This window comes from Equus przewalskii, chromosome 21 (assembly GCF_037783145.1).
Source record: "Equus przewalskii isolate Varuska chromosome 21, EquPr2, whole genome shotgun sequence".
Taxonomy (NCBI): domain Eukaryota; kingdom Metazoa; phylum Chordata; class Mammalia; order Perissodactyla; family Equidae; genus Equus; species Equus przewalskii.
The window spans coordinates 47,227,892-47,250,194 of record NC_091851.1 but is presented as its reverse complement, the minus strand read 5'-3'; the positions used below and the strand labels follow the sequence as shown (position 1 = coordinate 47,250,194).

General features: G+C 57.6%; 1 protein-coding gene and 1 long non-coding RNA gene across 2 annotated transcripts in view; one reads left to right on the top strand and one right to left on the bottom strand.

Moving 5' to 3' along the window:
• The window catches only part of CDH4 (cadherin 4), a 597,773-nt gene extending 580,208 nt beyond the window's left edge, over positions 1 to 17,565 (bottom strand). Inside the window, exons 1-2 of the mRNA XM_070587692.1 lie at positions 17,223 to 17,565; positions 14,959 to 15,070 (exon numbers count right to left, since the gene is read on the bottom strand). Coding sequence (XP_070443793.1) covers positions 14,959 to 15,070; positions 17,223 to 17,279 — 169 coding nt within the window. The 5' untranslated portion in view covers positions 17,280 to 17,565. The remainder of the gene's footprint in view (positions 1 to 14,958; positions 15,071 to 17,222) is intronic.
• A 1,564-nt stretch (positions 17,566 to 19,129) lies between these two features.
• LOC139078006 (uncharacterized) lies at positions 19,130 to 21,052 on the top strand. The gene is made up of 4 exons (XR_011530665.1): positions 19,130 to 19,265; positions 19,545 to 19,627; positions 20,687 to 20,749; positions 20,916 to 21,052. It is a non-coding gene; the product is annotated as an uncharacterized lncRNA (long non-coding RNA).
• Positions 21,053 to 22,303: the final 1,251 nt, after the last annotated feature.

Here is a 22,303-nt window from a genome sequence, read left to right as displayed (position 1 = left end):
AGGGAGGGAGGGCGGACTGCAGCCTCCTTATCTTGGGAGCGCCCCTCTGCTCCCCTGGGGCTAGAGGAAGTGATTAATTAGTGCCTCCTTGAAGCTGTAACCTTAGAAAGCCACTGGGGGACTTTTTATTTGCATGTCACAGAATGATATCCTTCCAGAATCCTCCTTTTAGAACCCAACAATGGGGCATGTCTCCTACAATCCTGAGCGCCAGCTCAGAGCCAGGGCTGCCAAGAGGACGGGGCCTGGCTTGAAAGGGATTCTCTTCTAGGAGCTTCTTTTGTAAAGGGAGGAAAAGCCATTAATGACACAATGTTAAGTGAAAGAAGGAAGTAACCAAGTGCACCAGCAGCGTCCTGCTCCCCAGGCCCCTGGCCAGTCTCCATGGCCCTGCCCCCACTCCCCTCCCCCAGGCAGCTGCCTGATTTAAACACAGCACTGCAAACCCAGTGGGTCAGCCCCTGAGCCCAACCTGCCCCCAAGCCCTGCCATGGCAGTTGAGGGGAGACCCCAGCTGCTCTTCATTTTTATTTTCAATTGGGAAAAGGCAAAACCAAGAATTTCTCACATCGTGACAGAACTGTCTCGTTAGTGGCACCTTTTCTCCTGTTCCGGGGGAAAGGTACAACCCCCAGGCAGATAGTGCTGAAAAATCAAAATCCTATTTTAGGCTCACGTGGCCTCACACACCGAATGAGGATGACAGGTGAGAACCACTGACACACCATCAGGGGAGTGTGGAAGGTTTCAGGATGGAAATGCAGATGCGTGAGCCTCCAGCCAGGAGCCTCGTCTATAAGATGCTAGAGCCGAGGCCTGTGGCTCCACACCTGCCCACGGGGGATGCAATCCCGCTCACAAAGAACTCAGAAAGAGGCTGCCAGCCCCTCTACTGTGCTGACTCAGCGAGGCTGGACGTGAGGCTGGACATGAGGAAGAAGGAGTGCCATTGCCACTGGGCTCAGTTTAATACAGTGGACAATGCCAGACCCAAGGGCACCTGGAAACTAACACACCACGAGTGGTTATTTTTCAAGCCGGGTTCTACATGGCTTTTCCCTAACCGCACGGGCACCTGCTCTGCCCTCTCAAACTTGCATCCCAAGTAAAGCAAAGAAGACTGGGAGACAGGTGGAGGCGCTAAGACGAGGAGGTTCTTATTCTCCAATCCCCCAGTCTAGCCTGTGAAACTCTAGAAAGTTCCAGAATCCCTGTGTGCTGGAATTCCAATCTAAAAAGTAGAGACAACCCCATTCTAACTTCAGGGGCTGCAGCCAGTCTATCACTGTCATCATATTTAAAAATGGGAGATTTTTAGAGAACACTCTGGTTATAGTATTCCAAATGCAAATCCCCCCAGTAGGGCCGTATCCGGGACTCACGGAAACAGTTCGTTTATCAAGGTGGACAGATCTACTGTAACAAAGATGCACCTGCCGCTTCCAGGACTGTGACTCCAGAGCATTTGGTAAATGTTTAAACCAAAAATACCCAGAGAAACAATCCACCACTTTGAAGATGCTCCTACCTTCTCGCAAAGGTGCCATCACTCAACCAGGAAGGAAAAACACTTAAAGCTCACACTCCATTCCCCATCCCCCACCCCCACCATCTTCAAAGGATCCGAGACTTCACAACGGATTCCAAAGGCCCCTGTAATTTCGGCAGCATGACATTTTATGTCTTAGAAGCTATTTTTATTAGCCAGGATTGTAGAAAATTGACGTTTACCAGCCATTAGCCTTTCAAGCAGGGAACTCTTTTTTTTTCTCTTCCACGTGGAAGTGAACTCACACTTCCCTGCCAGTCAATCCTTAAGCTCTCCAGCTCCTTCAAGAAAAAAGTCATCGCAAAGCTTCTCAGTTCTCAAGAAAACATAAGTTCTATAATTTTACGGACTTCTGATCACAATTTTATTGCCTTCAGCCCTTCGCCGGTATTCTGTTTTCGTCTTAACATATAAGAACTGGATAAGACAAGCTGTAGAACATCTCTGCTGTATCTGAGGGCAGGTGGACAGGCAGGCTTAGGATGAAAGCGTCCGGCTCTGAACGGTCAGGAGCCGCTGGAAGACTCGCCTTCCCCACCCCTCGCTCATCACGGCGCCAGCATTGACCAGGATACGGCGTAACCCAGTCAAACCGACCCTACTCACGAATAACGGCAGCAAATAACTTATGTTCATGTGCCGCCCTGCCTCCCAGGAGCCCACAGAGCTCCATAATAAGCTGCTCCATAATTTATTTATTCAATTTTAAAGACATGCCTTTTGCCAAAAGTCCTCTGCCCACACGTAAGCACGTAAAGGCCAAGAAGCAAAAAGTCCCCAAACAGAACCACAGAACCTGCGGTTGCTCTAACGGAACATGGGCGGCCGCAGATGCCAGCTCACTGCAGCTCAGGGACCAGACCCAGAAGATGAGAGTCTAGGGTCATCCAGGGACAGCCCACAGCCCTGGGGTCCCGTCACGCATCAGGAATGTGGCGTTTTCTCTGAGAGACCATGTCCTGCTGGGCCGGGATGCCACCTCGATTCCCCAAGCTCAGGCAAGGAGAGAGGAAGGACAGGAGGGAGTGGGGCCTGCCGTACTCGCATGAATACATAGCACCAGGGACCACAGCACGAGCTGGCCAGGCCCTGCTCCACGCACCTCACGTCGATCATCTTGCTGGATGCTTGACACTGGCCTGTGCAATGAGAATGGTGATCTCCTCCTGTGGAAGGTGCCAGAGAAGATCACGCTCACTGGTCTCAGCACACGCTTAGTGTCACACAGCTGGTGACGGGGGGCATTGGGACCAGAACCCAGAGGCTGATGAGACCCTGGACCTCGGGGTGCCCGATTTCCACTGGGGGAACCCAGGTCTGAGGTGACAGAGGGGATGGAGGGCTGGCCTCAGGCAGCAGGTGCCCCGCTTAAATCCCAGCTCCTCCAGAATCAGCTGCAGGATTCACCCCAAGTCATTGTGCACCAGCGACCCTGCTTCATAAAGGGGGTTAATAATGCACCGCCTCATAGGGTGGTTGTGCAGATAATCCGGTCGGCACAGGTGAGGCACCTACTGGGGGGTCTGGCACAAGGGGGACTCGATCAGTGGGCTGGAACAACAGAACCACCGTCTGACCCGTGTCCCAGAGGGGGCCGGGACAGGCATGGGGCTCCCTGTAGGATTCTGGTGCTGCCAAAGGCGTCTGCAGGATGCAGCTCATCCTATCTACAGAGCTCACAAACCGAATGCCCACGGGTGTCCCCGCCAAGGAGGCAGTCAGGGCCCTCTGTAAAAATCTCACTGAAGAAAGAAGGGAAGAAAGGAAAAAGGTGTCTTTCCCCTTCAAATCCTCATGGAGTACCCACCAGGGAACATCAGGACAAAGCCACAGAGCAGCTTACTTGGCGCCTTCCAACGAGAGGGCCCTCCCCACTCTGCTCTGGCCACTCCGGGGCACAAGCGGGGAATGGAATTGCTGCCCCAGTGCCCAGCTGGAGCAGGGGACGGGGCCTGGGACACCCAGGCATCCAGCTGCCCTGGTCAATCTCTCGAAAGAACAGGCCCACTCCCATCCCGGACACTGGCCCTTGGGGCTGCCCATCCCAAGCCAGAGAGAGAGACAGGGTGGCCGGGCTGGGAGACACGACGGCAGCTCGCTCCCTGTGGGGCACCCAGGGCTCCCCGTCAACCAGAGACCCAGCAGGCAGGGCAGTGTGCGACTGTCCCCCAGTGTGCATGAGGCTACCCGCATCACAGCTGTCGAGAAGTGACAGGGATGGGGCGTGGAAACGAGGCTCGGCAGCCGCTTTCCTGAGCGCGCATGCGACCCTCTGCTTTCACGGAGCTACGCATCAGGCAGGAATACACGGCTGTCCGAGACACGGGAATCACGTGCTCAGAGCCAGAAGAATGCATTTCTGCATCCGCACAGGAAAGCAGTTTTGGGGAGGGGAGACACAAGTTCTGCAAATGCTTCCCTGGCAGAGACTGCCTGCTCCCAGGAGCGCCTCCACGTCTCGGCGGCAGGGGGAGTGTGCCTCTCCCTCTCCAGCAGCCGCTGCCAAACAATGCGGACCCGGACAGACGCAGATCTGTAGATGAACAAAATATTTACAATGTATCTATGTGATATTATCTGAGCCATAATGCTGGTTAAGATCCCATTTGACAGGGGAAGATAATGGGAGAACAAATGTTCTGTATACATTTTAATTCCAATGAGATTGTTCTGTGTCACGCTTTACAACATAAAATACTATATTGCTACACTGAAGTGCCTCGTTTGCAGTTCTGGCCAGACGGAAACACACAGCATCCTTCCAACCGCCCACCTGAGCTGCACTCCAAGATGTGGTCACCACCCGGCAGGCACCCACGGATGACACCGTTTCTCATGAGGGATGCCGACCCTTCTGAGCTAAAGACCTTCGACACCTGAGGCCCTGCGGCTTTAGGGAGCATCAGCTTCCCTGGGAGAGGGGTTAACCAGCTGCCCAGGCCGCACTCCCAGGATCTCTGAAGCAGTGGGTATGTGAGTTTCCTGAGGCCACTCTAATAAACGGCCACTAACTTGGTGGCTTAAACTAACAAAAATGCAGGGGCCGGCCCCGTGGCCAAGTGGTTAAGCTCGTGTGCTCCGCTTCAGCGGCCCGGGATTCAGATCCCATGTGTGGACCTACACTGCTCATCAGGCCATGCTGTGGGGTGGCGTCCCACATATAAGACTTATAACTAGGATATACAACTGTGTACTGGAGCTTTGGGGAGGGGAAAAAAAGAGGAAAGTTGGCAACAGACGTGAGCTCAGGGCCAATCTTCCTCACCAAAAAGCATACCTTAAAAAAAAAATTATTCTCTTGAGTTTCTAGAGGCCACACTGTGAAATGGAGGTGTGGGCAGGGCCGAGCTCCCTGAGGGCTCCAGGGGAGGAGCCTTCCTGCCTCTCCCAGCCTCTGGCAGCGCCAGGAGTTCCTGGGCTGTGGCCACATCCCTCTAGTCTCTGCCTCCATATCCACATGGCGTCTCCTCTGTGTCTGTGTCTCTCCTCTTTGTCTCTTAAAAGGACACTTGTCATCGGATTTAGGGCCCACCCAGATAATCCAGGACAATCTCATTTCAAGATCCTTAATTTAACCATACCTGCAAAGACCCTCTCTCCAAACAAGGTCATACTCCCAGGCTCCAGGTAGATGTATGTTTTGGGGCCACCATCCAACCCACTACAGTAGGTCTGGGAGGGGACCCAGGGGTCTGCTGGGTTTAACAGCATCCCCCAGGCAGACGGTTCCTGGACCACAACTGGACACCCTGCCTCTCTGCTTTGGACTCTGGTAACCAAGGCCCCGAGAGGGGAGGGCGCCCCCGATTCAGGCAGTCTCCCACAGCGCCCTGCTCCCAGCCAGGCGCACTCCCCGCCCGCGTGAGTCTCAGCCTGCATCCGCCCTTGGCCCCACTGGAAGCAGGTGCTAGGACCGCACGCTTCACAAAGCCATACACCCAGGGTCCCTCTCGGCCTTCCAGGCAGATCAACGTTGCCAGCCAGTGTTCAAACTGACATCGTGGCAGGACAAACCAACACAAAAAGAAACTCCGACATTTCTCCAAGTCAGACGCACACACACAGGCGCACACTCCTGAGGGAAGACCTGCAGGGCGAGCCGTCCTCCTCCGTCTTGCTCAGAGACACAGAGCAAAGTCCTTCCCACACAGAGATGGGGTCCCCTGACCCCAGGGCTGGAACCTAATTAAACTGTATTTCAAGTGGAAAACGCACCCACACCAGGCCGAGGATGCCTCTCTCAGGACCTGTGCTTCCGAGGGGCCTCTCGCCTAAGCCGGTCCCCTCCACCCTCCACCAGGACCGTCCTCCTGTTGGCAAGGCAGGGGCGGCACTCTCCCGCCCTGTGGATATTTATCTGCTGCTGGCGGCTTACTTTAATCCTTCCTAGATCCCCACACGCCATCAGCAAGAAAACGCCGGGAAGCCAAACAAGGAGACGTTGCGAGCAGCTGGATGGGAGGCGGCCGCACGCTCTGCAGCCACAGTCCACCCTCCGGAGCCTCCAAGGTGGCAGCTCTCCGTCTCAGGCCCACGAGGAAGCTGCCCGTCAGCGGCCTAATTTCAGACACAGGGCACAGCAGGCGGGAGCTCCTGGAAGGAGGCGGGAGCTGCCGAGGGCTGGAGCCTGGGATCAGACGGGCCCTCCTAACCTGTGACTCCCAGTGGGTTACTCAATCAGTGTGGGCCTCAGTTTCCTCCACGGTGAAGTGGGGGTGCCCACACAAACCGCTGAGGGTCCAGAGGAACAGACTGAAGAACAGAGCACGGTGCCCGGGACCCAGCAAACCCTCAGCACGTGGTAGCCAGAAACCAGCGTGCACACCCACGAGGCGTGCTCCCTCATCACACGGCACGCGGAAGCCCCAAGGACATCCACGTCTTAATCCCCAAACCTGGGAGTATGTCACCTGATGTGGCCAAAGGGCCTCCGCAGCTATGGGCAAGGTGAGGACCTTGAGACTGGAGACGATCCTGGCTGACCCAGGAGGCCCAGTGTCATCACAGGGTCCTTATGAGTCAAAGGGGTGGCAGGAGAGGGAGCGAGAGGAGGAGACGGGACCACGGAGGAAGGCAGGGAGGGACGCGATGTGCTGGCTGTGGAGATGGAGGAGGGCCCGCCCGCCAAGGAAAGTGGTGAGGCCTCTAGAAGCTGTAAAGGCAAGAAATGGACCCCTCCTGGAGCCCCCAGAAGGACCAGCCCTGTCTACACCTGGACTCCAGCCCAGGGGAACCCGTGTTGGACTTCTGACCTCCAGAACTGAAAGATGATAAATCTGTGTCTTTCAAGCCGATAAATTTGTGGTCATTTGTGCCACACTAAGAAATGAATGCAATCCATAATCTTAGCAAATTCCGCCCTGGAAAAGGCACAGAGTGCACGACGGAAAGTCACGTGAATCATAGTGACCTCAACACACACCCAGGCGACGGGGCCCGGCAACCCACTGCCCTGGGCCCGCAGGTGTCCCAAAGGCATCAAATGGGAGGACATGTTGGCATGTGGAGAGTCCTCGAAAGACACCAGCTGCCCCTGATGGAGGCCGGGAGGGAAGCGGCCTTCGGCGGCACACCCGGGTCAAAGATAACCATGTCATCTTTTGTGGTTTTGTTTTGCTCTCTGGTTTAAGAAGCCGGGCAGCGTGGCACAATACTGGAGGCCACCAGGAGAGGGCAGCCTAGAGCTCGGGCAAAAAGTCGCCACCATTCTGAGCCTTTCGACAAAAAACAATCTTCTCAGCCCAGTTTACAACACACCATAGTCTGCTCTGAGGACGAAGCTTGAAAGAAGGAGCGAAGGGCCACGAGGTTTTACAAGGACACACGCGGGAGAACTTTAGCACGCTTGACAGAAAGGAGCTCACCCAGCTCACGGGGTTTCTTACGGCAGGATTCGCCGGAGGAAAGACTGCTTCTTTAAAAAGTCAGAATAACAGCTATGTTCTCTGAAAGGACGAGTGCCTGCTGGCTCGCTGGCTCTCAGCTCCTGATTAGTTCTGGCATCTTCTTCACTGTGCCTCCGAGAAAAGATAGAGCGAGCGAGCGAGAGGACCAGAAACCTAGAGTCGGAGGCCCCTGCAAACACCCAGGACCCCTGACCCAGGCAGAGGAGGCCGTTACTGGGTGCCCCCAACCCCGAGCTGGTGCAGGAGAGCCGGGCGGGTGGCTCCCCCAGACCAGCGTCCCCGGCTGCTCTCACGATCCGCCATCACAGGCCTCGTCAACGTCCCCAGAGCTCCCAGCCACAGTGGGAGCGGCTCGGGACCGTGGTTCTGTGCCGACACCCAGCACAGCCCAAATGTGTCCCAGGATTCCAGAGCCAGCTGGATGCCTTGCCGGGGTCTCTCTTGGCCGTCTCCCCGACGCCGGCAGAGGCTGAAAGCCGGTAAGGACACTGCTCCGGGGCTGTCTGCTACAGGCCTAGAAGGGAAAACTCCCTGAGCATCACAGACTCTGGCTCTTCCAGTCCAGGGCCCGTTCTGCAGACCACCGTGTCCGCAGAGTCTGGACCCACTTCCGGGGAGCCCTCACACGTCGGGGGTGGCGATCAAGCACCGAGACGCACCGGGCTTCTAGCTTGTTGCCAGTGTCCGAGATGAGAAACAATTAGCACGTCTGACTGCTGATAATTGCTAATTTTATCACGGTGCCCCCGGAACACCTGGGCTACCCTCCGGGCTGCATAAAAGCTCAGGCTCTAAAGCCATCTTCGTTCACATCACATGGGAGGTGCGAACGCGCTGAACATGCAGGTCTGGACAAAGACGGGAGACACAGGGAAGGGCACGCATTTAGGCCAGCCTCCCAACCTCCCGGCCATCAGTTTCCGACCCACACGACAGGAACAGCTTCATCTCCCCAGAAGGGTGTTCTTGAGGACGACAGGCGACAGCGGACGCAGAAGCCGGCACAGAATCTGGCCAGACTCGACGTTATCATAATATCACAGCCACACACAGTCTCGCATCCCCTCATCCCATGACTCCAGGAAGATCCATATTTCAGAAACGCAAAAATCTTAATCTTTAAGCCACAGCGTCAATGAGTCCGTCAACCTCACGTCTGTGTGTGCAGCTTCTTCTCCAGCGAGAATTTTCATTTAATGACAGGTGATTATGGAGGGGGCAGAGGGTAAAAGATGCCCAGGAAGCCCCTGATCCATCACCTTGGGGACGCGGTGTGGAGTGGCCACACCCTAGCACCTCCCTCTCGGGGCTGCAGGGGGAGTGATGGAAGCAGTGGCACACGGGGTGTCTGACAGGCACACGGGGCACCTGATGGTCACTTGATGGGCACAGGGGGCACCTGATGGGCACACAGGGCACGTGATGGGCACACGGGGCACCTGATGGGCACAGGGGCACGTGATGGGCACACGGGGCACGTGATGGGCACACAGGGCACGTGATGGCCACATAGGGTGCCTGATGGGCACAGGGGCACATGATGGGCACACGGGGCCCATGATGGGCACACGGGGCACCTGATGGGCACAGGGGGCACGTGATGGGCACACAGGGCACGTGATGGCCACATAGGGCGCCTGATGGGCACAGGGGCACCTGATGGGCACACAGGGCACGTGATGGGCACAGGGGCACCTGATGGGCACACGGGGTATGTGATGGGCACATGGGGAGTGTGATGGCCAAACAGAGCGTGAGATGGGAACACAGGGCACATGATGGGTACACGGGGCGCCTGATGGGCACACGGGGCACCTAATGGGCACATGGGGTGCATGATGGGCACACAGGGCACCTGATGGGCACACGGGGCACGTGATGGCCACACAGGGTGCCTGATGGGCACAGGGGCACATAATGGGCACACGGGGGTTGTGATGGGCACATGGGGCGCCTGATGGCTGACTGCAAGGGGCACAGTCTTTGCCTCGTTTTGTTTCTGATTGTGGCTCTCAGGGCCTCCATCTGCATGCGTGGGCTCTGGCCTGGGGCAACACGGGAAGCTGGCTCTTCATGCTCCCTCATGGTGTCAGCCTCACTTCTCATCTGAGTGGCCACTTTCTAAGCACACACTCCCCTTCCTAAACCTCATAGCTCTGTGGCCAAGCAAAATTATAGCGGGAGAGGCGCTGGGAAACCCAGAGCAACGCTGGCCGCTGCAAAGGCATGGCCTCCCAGGACCGCCGGGGGCGTCGCGGCCTCCAGCACGGGCCGTGGAGGCTCCTTCCCAGGGACCCGAGGCCACGCCGACTGAGGCAGAGGGGGCCCAGGGCTGGAAGAAGTAGGAACATCCAGGCCTGGAGCCGCCAGAGCCGCCTGCCAGGGCTGGGCCTGCTTACCCGTCATGCGTCTCCACGTCTCAGGCAGGACCAAGGCTCCCGGAAGCCAGTCGATACTGTGGACAAAGTCCCAAGGCATCATCTCCTGGCTTCCTGGAAGAGGGGGCTAAGAGATCCAGTGGATTTCACATTCTCTGATGGGCGCATCAGACAGCCCTGCTTAATACAGGGAGTGATTCATTCATAACCCAGCCTCAGAGAGAGTTTCAAGTGGTGACTTTGTTTCATCTACTCAACAAACATTTACCAAGTGCCCATGACATGCTCTCTGCCATCCAGCGTGCTGGACACAGATACTAATTCACCAAGGAGCAGAGGGAGAGGCCAAGGCCCAAGGCCCAAAGGGCGGGGAGGCTCAGGGCAGAGGATGCAATGTGCTCTGAGCTTCCAGAGGGAAAGATAGGCACTTGCTAGAATGCACAGCTCTTGCTTTCCTAACGTCAGTGACTGCATTTGGCTGCATGCCACAAGAAGCTCAACTGTGGTATTTTAACCTTGTTTTTCTCACCTCTCCAGGGACAATATGTCCAGAGTTGTAGTTGTTCAAGGTTGCCACCTGGGACCCATTTCCTGCTCCACCATCCTCATAGTCACAAGATAGCTGCTGGGCCCCAACAATCACATCTGTACTCCATGAAAAAGGAAAAGGTAAGGGCAAAAGGCAGGAGGAATGGCCACTGAGTCTGTGTCTCTTCATCAGGAAAAAAAACAGCTTTCCCAGAAGCCTCATCTAGTAGAACAACCTAATTAGATCTCACTGACCAGCAAGGAGCTACCCTGCCACCTTGGTGTAAGAGAGTCAACAGGAGGTGTAGTCTCTTCACAGGGCTCAGTGGGAGCCGGGTGGTCGGCACAGTAGAGGGTGTGTTGTAAGGAAGCAGAGAGGAGAGGCATCAGGCAGGCAGCCTGCAGCCGCGGCTAGTCTCTCGTTAGCGTCACTTGTGGTGCCCGCCCTGCGAGTGACCAGGACCCAGCAACGTCCCGGTGTCAGCACCTTCGGACCCATTCGTTATTTCCTCGGCAGCACTGACGCCCGCCCGCCAGGCCGCAAGGCAGGCAGGGCGCTGGGGTGGGGGACCTGCCCAGCCTCTCGCCGCAGCCAGAGTCACCGCCACACATGCAGGTCCGGCCACACTGCGGGCAGAGCGGGTGTTTTTAAACCACTTGTAAGGACAGGCACTGGGGCCTCGGGCCACGCGGGTCCACTGGGGCAGGTCCTCCGATGCGGGTCCCAGGCACCTGCCTCTGAGCCCCTCTGCCCAGCCCTGGCCATGGCCCAGGGTGCAGACAAGTCATTCATTCAACAGCCACTGTGGGAGACTCGGCCCGGCTGGGGAGCCCTAGGGGTGGAGGCTGCTGCCGCAACCTGGCACCATCTCCTCCCTCCTCCTTCCTGAGACAGAACCAAGATTCTGCTCCAAGTAGCCAACTGCTCACCTACCAGATGTCGGGTCCAATTCTTTGCTTCCCAGCCTCCCTACCCCTTATGGCTGGGAGAGCACATGACCTAGTTCTAAACAGTGAGCACTTCTGGAGAGGTTCTGAGAAAGTGTTTGCTCTCCTGATAGCAAAGAAAGGCAGATGGTGCTACTACTCCCTCCTTCTTCCTGCTCTTCACTCAAATGCAACGCCTGGAGCCACGGCAGCCAGTTTGCAAAAATGAGGCAAGACAATGACAAGCTAAAGATGGTAGAACGGTAAGAATAAAGAAGATCAGGCATGTGATGTGCCACTGATCTGCCACTCCAGCCCTTGACCACCTATCTCTTCACTGTTACGGGAGCAAAATTAACCCCCATTTATTTAAGATTCTCTTAATTGGATTTTATCCTGTTGGCCAAGACCATTCTGAGACGATCTGAATGGTAACCAGAGTGACAGCTGCTGCCCTCAGGAACCTTGGAGTTTTAAGTGAGAGAGGACTGACCAGATGCTATCAGTCCTCCAAGGTGGACGCAGAGTGTGGCTGAGGGCGCACAGGCTGGTCCTCACTAATCGAGGGCTGGGAGGCGAGGGCTTCTCTGAGGAAGCCGCACCACGTGAAGTCATCAGGAAGAGAGCTCCTCTTTCCCCACCACTGGAGCTCACGGTTTGCCCACCTTCTCAGGTGACGTCAAGACCCCACTCCCTCCTGTGTCCACCAGACCACACGGCTACTCACCTGTCGCCGTCGTCTCCAGGAGCTAGGGGAGGTACCTCCCCTGAGCCCCGGCCCACCACGCACCCATCCCTCTCCCATCTTCGCGGGGTTTTCCCAGAGAAGCTAGTCTGGGTTTTTCTAGAACTCTGCCCGCCACGGAAGAGCAATGCAGGTCACCACCTCCGCGCAGCCTCGGGCCAGGCTGGCCTGAATTATTAACAAAGCAGAGAAAAAGACACCAGCTCAGCAACTGCCCCGCACTAACAACGCACGGCTTAGAGAAGGTTCGACTTCCACCTAACAAAAACGGCGAACCATGTACTTTAGGTATGCCATGAGCCCGTCATCAAAACCATCAGCGAATTCTCCTGGAAACAAAAGGACAGCGCAAACGCAGCTCCATCCACGCGCTCGCCAGAAGCAGCGCAGGCGGGAACCAGACAGCGGGGAGCCAGGGCCCCGCAAACCAGCTGAACAAACGCGAGAGCCAAGCTCAGCAGCTCCGCCCTTCGAAAGGTTCACGACACCATAGTAGTTGCTGCCCTATTGGGGAAAACTATTTTAAGCCTAATTAGCATGAAAATTTTAGAATGCAAATGCTTTTCATTTAGACATACAGCAAAATGCCACGACATTTCTTCCATCCATTTATCATAAACAAGTTAATTACTGTGTAACAAATCGCTCCTTCTGGAATCGGGATGTTGGGGGCTGCTGGGGAGCTGACTCAGGCAAAGAGAAGGAGCCACCAGCCAGTCGTTAATGGCTTATGGCACAGTTCTAACAAAACGGTGACTGTGCAGCTTCGCTTGTCAAATTAAGGTTAAGCTCTCTCTGTTGGAATAACTCAATTAGAAGTAGTCATTATCCATTTAACTTGACTCCTACCAGAATAACAGAAATATTGTCCCTTTTATTTATTTATTTGTGGCGCACGCGTCTTGAAGGTCGTCTCGTAGTTCGCAAAGTTTTCTACATAAATAGAGAAATTTTTATCTGCCCTGGCTCGAGTGTATGTCAGCATTAGCTTTCGCCTCCTTATGCGTAAACTTATTTCTAAGATATAAAACGTCTCTTTGTTCCTGAGAACAAGGAGAGGGGGGCACACACAGGTGTGGAAGAAGCAATGGGACCCTCGCCCACCCCAGAGAAGGGGAGGGGCAAGGTCCCCAATGCCTGGGAGACAATGCCACTCTCCCCTCAACCAGGGTGGCACTGGGCCTCATCGTGGGCAGGAGCAGGTGCTCAGAATGCGAGTCGCGCATCCACAAACCCCACAAGCTGGACCAGGTTCACCTCGGATGATGAGCTCTTCATCCTCCACTCGCGAAACCACCTGGGCTCACGGGCTAGGCCAACATCCCGCCAGCCATCAGGGCTTCCCACCACCCAGGCCGGCTCAGCCTGGACCCGCACAGCCCACCCGGAGCAAGAGGAGGCGCTTGTGTGAAATCTCACATTTATCACAAAGAGTATGAGAATCTGTCATTCTCTTCTGTAGTCGACAGCATTTGTCGTTACTAAAAGAGAGGCATTTTTTTTTCTTAAATTCCTGAATAAAACTGATACTCCAAGATCTCATCAAGTTTAGCTCCACACCCAGGGAGGCATCAGGACAGGACGCCAGAACTCAGGACGTGCAAACAGCGGTATCACACCAAGTGGCTCCCGTTATGCTCAACAGTACAGGGCAGTGAGTGTGACGCAATCTTCCGGGCCTTCTCTGCAGGCACACAGGGATGCTCAGTAAACCAACCGATCCTGAAAGACGGTCTACCCTTCCTACCTCTAAATGACATACACAGCGCAATCTACAGGGTCTCTCGAAAGCTCCTACCACAGCCGTGCACATGTGTTTCGGTTCTGGTTCATCTCTTTTGGTAATCCGTGGAAGAGTCAATAAGATCACAGCCCTGCTTCCGCAATCCACTCAGATAACAACAAGCAAGCAGGAAAGGTTGGATGCAGTGCAAAATAAAACTCCTGATTCATATAATCAGAAACAAACAAGGAAAGCCAAGAAGCTCTGTCTCCAAGGGAGAGGATCTGAAAAGCCACCTCGTTCTGTGTTCACACACACAAAGGAAGTGCTGTCAGTTCTTGGGGGGAAATTCTCTATTCCCTGAAACACAAAACTGGGGAGAAAGGCAGCAGTCGGAGGATTATTTAGTCGTGAATGCTGAAACCCAGCTTTGCCGGTTTATCTAAAGTTCGCTCCCCCCATTGCTTTGAAATGAGCTACAAGCTGCCACTCTGGGACGGCGATGCCGGGAGCGAAGGCATCAGCAAGGTGCTGGTGGTTTGACTTTGAAACCTCAGGGAAGGAAGAACTGATTCATTTCCCCTCCCATGCAAATATAAAGTTTAATTAGTTTGTCTTGAAAGGGAAAACAGATCAATGTGCAGAATGATCTATTGTCATTTGAGTTTTGAAGCCGTCTCTGACTTCCCCGTCACAAATGTGGATATAATCCTGCAGTTACGATAAGGCTAATTGGTCGTTCCCTCCTGCATGTGTGTTTTCGTGTTGTCAGTGGGGCAGTAATGAAAATGAATGCCGCATTTGTGAACAGAACGTCTGTGGGCTTATTTACTGCATTTCCAACAACATCGTCTGCCTTAGCATGCATTTCAAAGCAGGGATAATTTAAGAATCCAGAATTTCATACATAAAAATACTTAGTAAGAAAGTCTCTCTCTGCTCATTATTTGGGTGACTTTACATCCGAACTCCAATTTGTTGCCCAGGAAATGATTCACCTCCCTCAAAAACGACAGGGACTCTGCATCATCCGCCTGTGACACCAAATGCCCTTTAGGTTGACCAGTCTGCACCTCAGTGACCTCACAACCACCATTTTGCAAAGAGCCTGGTTCAAAGAGCTCAGCCTTGCCTCTTCCACCGACATGTTCCCCAATGCTGAGCGTCGCTGCGATCCATTTCCGCCCTCCACCCCACCTTACCTTTGAGGAGCTTCTCTCCTTCCAGAATGTTTTGGGAGATTAATGCCGTGTAATCTTCTTCAGAGAATCCAGCCTTGCAGGTCTCCCTGGCTGTAAGATCCCCATTATGGGCCTGAGAAGGAAAGAAGAGAGAATAGGCATAGTCTGTGGAAATTCAACCCCACCCACGTTTATCAGGGGCCTGAGTGGCAAGGTCTGGGGCTATGACAGGAATGCCACAAACCACAGCCTCCACGCAGGGGTAACGTGGTGTCTGCTTCTGTGGCCTTAATGAACATTAGCCTGGGGATAGGGGCGTGTGTTGTGGGGGGAGGGCTGCGCTTGCCAGGGCCTCAGCGGCACTTGACGAGGGGAACGCCTGAGGAGCAGCAGGCGGGAGAGCAAGGAGTTAGCCAAGGAAGCCGCCGGGTGGGGAGGTCATCACTCCAGTAGAGACCTTTCACCCTGAGGGCCCAATGGGGGGCGCTGGGAGCGGTGGACTGGCGGGCTGCCTCCTCCCTGTGGCCACCAGGGAGGGAGGAGGGGGGCAGGGCCAGAAAGGAGATTCTTCAAGACCGGGCTGAGAGCCTGCCTCTGAGGAAGGCTGCAAGAACGCAGGGTGACGAGGAGGGGGGCGGGTTCACCCCTTCATCCTCTCCCCCCATTTCATTCCCTGGACATTTGTCCACCTTTGGAGCCCCCCTCTCCAGCCCATCCTGGCGAGAGAGCTTCCCTAACTGAGCGGAAAGGGTGGGTGTCCTGGCCTCGGAGCGCTCTCTGCTTTCCCGCCCAGTGGGAGATCCAGAGCCCACGGCACGAGGAGCAGGGCGAGGCTGGGGGTGGGCGGTGGGCGGTGGGCGGTGGGCCCCTCCCAGGCTGCAGGGAGCAGCAGCCACAGGTCAGCCGCGCTGCGCTCGGCGTGGGGAATGGAGGACAGACAGTGTGTGCCACGGGGACGCCAGCCCCGCGACGGGAGAAGGAGCGCAGCGATGCCCGCTCTCTGGCGAGCACGGGGCAGGGGCGCAGCCCGCGCCCCACAGTGGCGCCTTTGCCGGGGCTGCCGGAGCGGAACGCGCCTCCTCACCGCCGGCCACCGCCTCCAGCCCCGCCCGCCGCCGCCGCCCGCCCGGGGCTCTAGAGGCCGCCGGAGCCCGACCTCCCGGCTCCGGACGCGGGCGCCCCGCATCCGAAAGCATCCAAGGAAGCAGAGCGGGGCGCGGGGTCAGTGCTCGGGAGAAGCTGCAAACCACGGCGCCCAGGAAAGTTTCCACCCGCCGTGGTGTGTGTGGAGCGCACCCCGACGGCCACAGCCTCCGAGCAGGTCTCGGCGGCGGGCACTCGTTTGTTTCCGAGGTACAACAGCGCGGCCCGGGAGGAGCAGCAAGGCCGATCGGCCACGAGAGGGGGTTCCTGCAACTCCCGCGGCCTCGCCGCCTCCCCCCAGGGGCGCCACCCGGCGCAGCCCGCACGCTGCCCCCGCGGCCCTGTACCCAGCAGCGCAGAGCAGGGCGGGCGACTGCGCTCCGGGTTCCGCAGGAAGAAGGCGGCCGCCTGGATCGCGCTCCCGGGGCACCTCGCTCTGCGCCCGCTCGGCGCCCGGCTCCCCGGCCCCGTTCCGAGCAGCCGGGGCCCCGCCGGACACGGGATCCAGCCCGCGCCGCGGAGAGTCCGTAGCGAGGATGCCCCGCGGTCCACATCGGCCGCCCACCCGACTGCCGGCACCCACAGGACAGAGGCGGCGCCGCGCCGGGAGCCCCCAGCCGCCGGGCAGGGGCTGCCAGACCCGGTACTCCGAGCACCCTGATGCCCGGTCCGCTGCCGCCAGGCTCCCTTCGCCTGCAGCTCTCGCCGGGGCTGGGCTTGCCAACTCCGGAGACGCGCGGCTCCCGGGCGATGGAGGGCGCGCCGGCTCCGCCAGCGGGCAGCCTGCCCGGGCGCGGGCGAGCCGAGCTCCGGGCAGCGGCCGCGGACCTGGGCGGCCGAGGGATGGTCGGCGGGTCCGGCTTCGGGCAGAGCTCCCTGGGTCCCCCACCCACCCACACTCCCATCCGGCTCCGCACCGCCGTTCCCTGCTGCCCCGGCGGCTCCCCGCTCCAGCCGACCGCAGGCGGCTTCGCGGAGCGCGGGAGCCGGCTGGATGCAGCGGTGCGCGTGGCAGGGCGCCCAGCGCGGGCCGGGGAAGCCCGGGAGAGCCCCGCCGGGCGAGTGCGCGCCCCGCCGGCTCCGGAGGCGGCCCCGCGCTGCCCGGGGCTTCCGAGCGGCAGGGGCAGGAGGCGGCAACTTACCCGGAGCGCGCCGGAGAGCCAGAGCAGGACGAGAAGCACGCCCGAGCCCGCGGTCATCTTCCCCGCCACGCCGCGCCCGGCTCCCGCCCGGTGCCCGGCGCCCGGATCGCCGCCTCCGATCCCGCCGCTCCGATCGCCGCCGCCGCCGCCGCCGCCGCTGCCGCTCGAGCGGGCCCGCGCCTCCAGCCCGGCTGCGCCGCCGCGATCGCCGCCGGGCTCCGGGAGCGAGGCCAAGTCGGCCGGCGCGCGCTCCCCCGGGCCGGTGCGTCCCCGGCCTCGCAGCCGCCCGCGCCTCTGTTCCGCGCGCTCGGAACTGCAGGTGAAGCCGCGCGGCCGCCCCGCCGACGCCCCGCCCGCCGCCCGGCCCTGCGCTCGCTCGGCCTGACGCGGGCCTTAAAGGCGCCGCGCCCCCCGCGCCGCGCCGCGCCCCCCGCGCGCCCGCTCCGCCGCGCCGCCCCGCCCCGCTGGGCCCGGCGTGGGCAGGGCGTCCAGAGCGGGTGTCTGCCGGAGGGGCGGCGGACCCTCGGTCCACAGGGAAAAGGAGGGGACTGTGAAGACTGGAGAAGGCACGAGGGTCCCCGCCCCCCAACCCTGAGCACCCCTTCTGGATGCGGAGCCCCTGCTGCCGTAGTCCCAATTCCTGCTTGGCCCACGGTGGGAGTGGGCGCTCCTCTTCCGCCGGTTGTTTCCCTTGTCTTCTCACTACCTCCCTCCACCCGGGCCCCCCTCAGGCCTTGCGCCCGAATTTGGACCTAGAGACAGGATCCGAGAGGAACAGGCTGTGTTTCAGCTGGCGGGCTGTGCAGACCCGCCAGCGCGTCGGAAAGCTCCAAGTCTGGGCCCTGGCTCCTGAGCACCCTTCAGGGTCTGGACGGGACTCATGCCTGTTTGTGCATCAGAACACTGTTAGGCCTGAGAAGCCAAGAAAGAAGTAGAGGCCCCAGGAAGGGAAAGGAGGAAACTCCCGGCAGAGGAGCTGTCAGGAAAGTCAGCGCAGCAGGCCTGGCTCCACGGGCTCCGCTTGGGTGATTTCTGAGCTGGGGGACCCTTCTTTAAGGGATCATCAGGTGAAAAACACGTACAGCTTGGAAAGTGAGTAAATGTTTCTGCATGTTTCCTTTTGGCTTGGAGATTTGAAGAAAAATGGTTTTATTTGCTCAGATATTTCAAGTTTTCCTGGTCTTGGTTTGGAGGAGCTCTCTGTCCAGAATACGTTAGTTCTGGTTTAAGGGTACGCTGCAAAGGAGGGGGAGCAAAATGGAGTGAAGCTTTAGCTCCAAGGTCAGAGTCAACCTGGGCAGGAGAGCAGAAGTGCTGCCGACCAACCCCTACTCGTCCCCCGGGAACCTCACACCTGAGCAGGGCAGTCTGCTGGTTAGCGCGATGCGTTAGACTTCAGATTTTAGATTAGTCTAGAGAGGCAGGTTAGGTGCTATATCCAAGAGCAGGAGGCCATCTGCAGTTTCTCACCTTTTAACTGTGTGACCAGCCAGTGGAATAGCCACCTGTACCGGCCTGCCCGGCCCCACCTGGTGGGAGAGAAACAGGAGACCGATTTACCTGGCCAAGTGTGCCAGGCTTGTCATTCTGTTCAGATGCCCACAGGGGGCTTGCGTAGCCGGTGAGGTTTCATGTACAAACCCATCTGGAATCCACAGGGTGGGGAACTCCATTCCTCGGCCATGTGCTCACCCTCTGAAGGACCCCGTCTGCTTCCCTTACTCAAGGCACTTCCTCGCCCCGAGAGGGCTCACACAGGCCAGCCAAGGCTGCTCACTGTTGTCCTGAAATGTCCATCCACCCATCACTGGGACCTGCCTTTGTCCTCAGAAGGCCCCAGCATGATGCGAATCATTTCTTAGGATGGGCATCCCAGGTGCTCTGTGAAACGGCGGGAGTGCAAGCGGGCATGCCCATGTGAAAACAAGATCGTGTCGGGTGGGTCCTGAGGCCCAGGCACTGGAGGAGACACATCTCCCTGTGTCCTGCCACTGAATGTCCCATGTCTGGACAGCCCTGAAGTGCGCTGTGACCTCCAACAGGGTATGTACCTCCCGGCAGTAACCAGTCTTGAGTCGGACCCTGACGTGGGAGCTCTGTGTCGGCTAACTCAGAATCATCCTCACTCCGTCGGTGGTTCAGTTTTCACGCCCCTACAGGGAGTGGGGGGGAGTGGTGTGCAGGGTCAGGCACAGGTGGGAGCTGTGGCACAGCATTCCGCCCAGGCCCTGCGCCCCCACCTGTGTAGCATTCCCCGAACTTGTCTGACGGAGGAAGCCCTTTACGCAGCACACAGCGTCTTACAGGAACTCCCGTTTTCAGGAAGATGGTTTCAGCAGCACTGCAGTGACTGATGCGAGCCCAGCAGAGAGCATTGGTTTATCAGACTTGCTGTGAATGGAGCGGTGAGCATACATTGAGAGGAGGGGAAAATGTGATCTAAAACACAAGGCAGTAGATTTCAAAGGATAGTCTGCAGCCTTGTCACTCGGAGTGTGGTCCCCAGACCAGCAGCATCGACACCCCTAAGGAGCTTGTTAAAAATGCAGAGCCTCAGAGCACACCCCACGCCTACCTTACGTGTGGGCACCTGCATCTTGACCGACTCCCCCTTCGCTCCACCTCTGTCCTCGGGGCATCTGCCTCAGAATCCTAGGGAGGCTCCTGAACGATGCAGAGTCCTGGTTTCTGCCTGAGGCCTGCTGACGTGGAGCTTGGAGAATGGGGCCTGGGACCTGGCCTTGTAACAATGTCTTGGGGTGACGTTCACGCACACTAGCGTTTGAGAACCACTGGCCTGTCCCACAGGCAACAAGCAGCTCCCGGGAGCCTCCTAAAAATGCTACTTCCTGGGCCGCCCCTGGATCTACTGAGTCTGGGCGTCTAGGGGCCGAGCCTGGGAATCAGCACGAGGATGATGGTGAAACGGACACAGCTGCCCTGAGGCGGGACTCCAGCCAGCTCTGCTCTGCCCAGCATCCTGGGGCTATGCCCACTGGGAGGAGGAGCTGTGATCTCCGCCCCTGGATCAAGAGCCCTAGAGAAAAGTGTGCTTTTGTTTCTAGGAGAGATTAAGAAAATGCATTTGGGAGGGTAGCCTATGAGTGGCTGTTTGCTCTCGACACCTGTAAACTGTTGACTGTAATTGGACCACAGATGTTCCCTGAGCCTGATAGCTTTCTCTCCTCCGGCCGTGGAGGGGAGTCTGGGGAGGGGTTCTTCTCTAGTAGGAAATTGAATGATTGTATTGGGGCTGCATTTCCTTGCCTTCCTCTGATTTAATCTGTTTTTCTCCATTTATCATTATTATTTTCGACACTTCAGTGTTAGACAAAAAGCTGTTTTGTAAAGAAAGCAGGGGGATGTTAGCAAAAGGTGTGTTCATAGAATCAAACAGAATCTTTGTGGGCAAATGAAGGTATTCAAAGTCCTGCAGAAATGGATGAAATCCTCCTGCCCTCCAGCTCAAGGAGACCTCCCAGCGTGGAACAGAGAAGAGCAATCTCACAGGAGAAAGCAGGAGAGAGGTAAGACAGGCTGGCACAGGTCGCTCTGTGCTCAGGTCCAGCGATGCTCACCCACAAAGCGGATGGACCCTGAGGAGCAAGAGGAGAGTGGCGTTAGTGCCACTGTCTTCGTTTTCACCAGCATCAGCTTTGTCTTTAACATCTATTGATATCTGGTGTGTGCCAGGCGCTGTGTGGAAGGTCTGCGAGTCATCATCTCCCATAATCCTCACACACAAAAGAGGTGATGTCTGCACGTTCCACAGACAGAAAACGGACCTGGAGATGTGGAACAGCCTGCCCGGGGCATGAGCTGGTGTGTGGCCAGGCACTCGGCGGTGTGACCCACGGCCTGGGCTCTGCTAGTGAGGGAAGCCGTGTCCTGGCAGCAGCGGTGGGGAGGGACCTCTCAGGGGCCGGGGGTTCCATTCTGTGCTGGTGCCTGCTCATGTGTTTCCTGTCTGCCCTTAGGAAGCGGGGCTGCAGTGGTGGGAGTGGGGAGACGTGTCACAGGATGCCAGTAACAGAGCCTCATTCACGACCTTGCGTGGTGTCTGACTTGTCATTTGCTGGTTTTTAGAAGCAGCTTGACAAGAGGAGAAAAGGAGGTCAGGGTGACCTCGGCTGACGTGGGCAGACTAGTGCACGTCAGGGAGCACACACAGTGCACCGTTACCCCCTCATCCCCTGGACGGCGAGGACCCCTGACTCCCAGGAGCACAGCACTGCCCACACCCCTGCTCCCTGGGTCCTCCTAATGTGGGATGGAGCTCTGCCCATCCATGTCTGGGATGCCCCGTATCCCGGTGCCATCAGGATGGGAGCAGAGAATTGATTATTTTCCTTTTACTTTCTTTTTTCTTGTTGTTCTCCCCCCAAAGCATCTCTCAAGTCCATCCCCTCCCCTCCAGCTACCCATCGGAGCCCCATCATCTCTCACCTGGATCCCTGCGCAGCCTCACTCCTCTCCCTGCAAACCCGGCCCCACGGGGACCACTGAAACTTGCATCAGAGAACATCACGTGATGCCCTGCTTCAAGCCCTCAGGCTGGACCCTCTCGGAACCTCGATGCTCTCTCCATGGCCCACAGGTCCTGTGCCATCTGGCCCCTCCGCCCCCTCCCCCTCGCTCTGCCCTTGCTATCTGGAGCATTCTGCCCCAGGTCTAGGCAAGGCCGACTGCTGCTCAGAGATGCCCTGCAGGGCCCCCAGCAAGGCTGCTCGCCCACCTCTCCTCAGCCAGGACCTTTCACACCTATCACATCCCTCTGGTTCTGTCTGTCTGATGTCTGCAGTGCAGCAGGGGCCTCTCTGCCCGGCCCCCTGCCCTCTCCCCAGCTCCCGGATGGTGCCGGCCCAGGCTCAGCAAACATCTGAATAAATGAATGTCTGAGTGGATGACTGGGAAAGCTGGGAGAGAAGGTGCAGTCTCCTGGGACTTAACCTTGGGGGAGTGGGGAGGGGTCCGTGATGCCACGCTGCCTGAACTCCTGCCCCACGCCTGGGAAGAAGGAATACCGGTGGTTTTTCTTCTTTCTTCTGTGAACTCCGGGGCAGAATGAGAGCCAGGGCCGG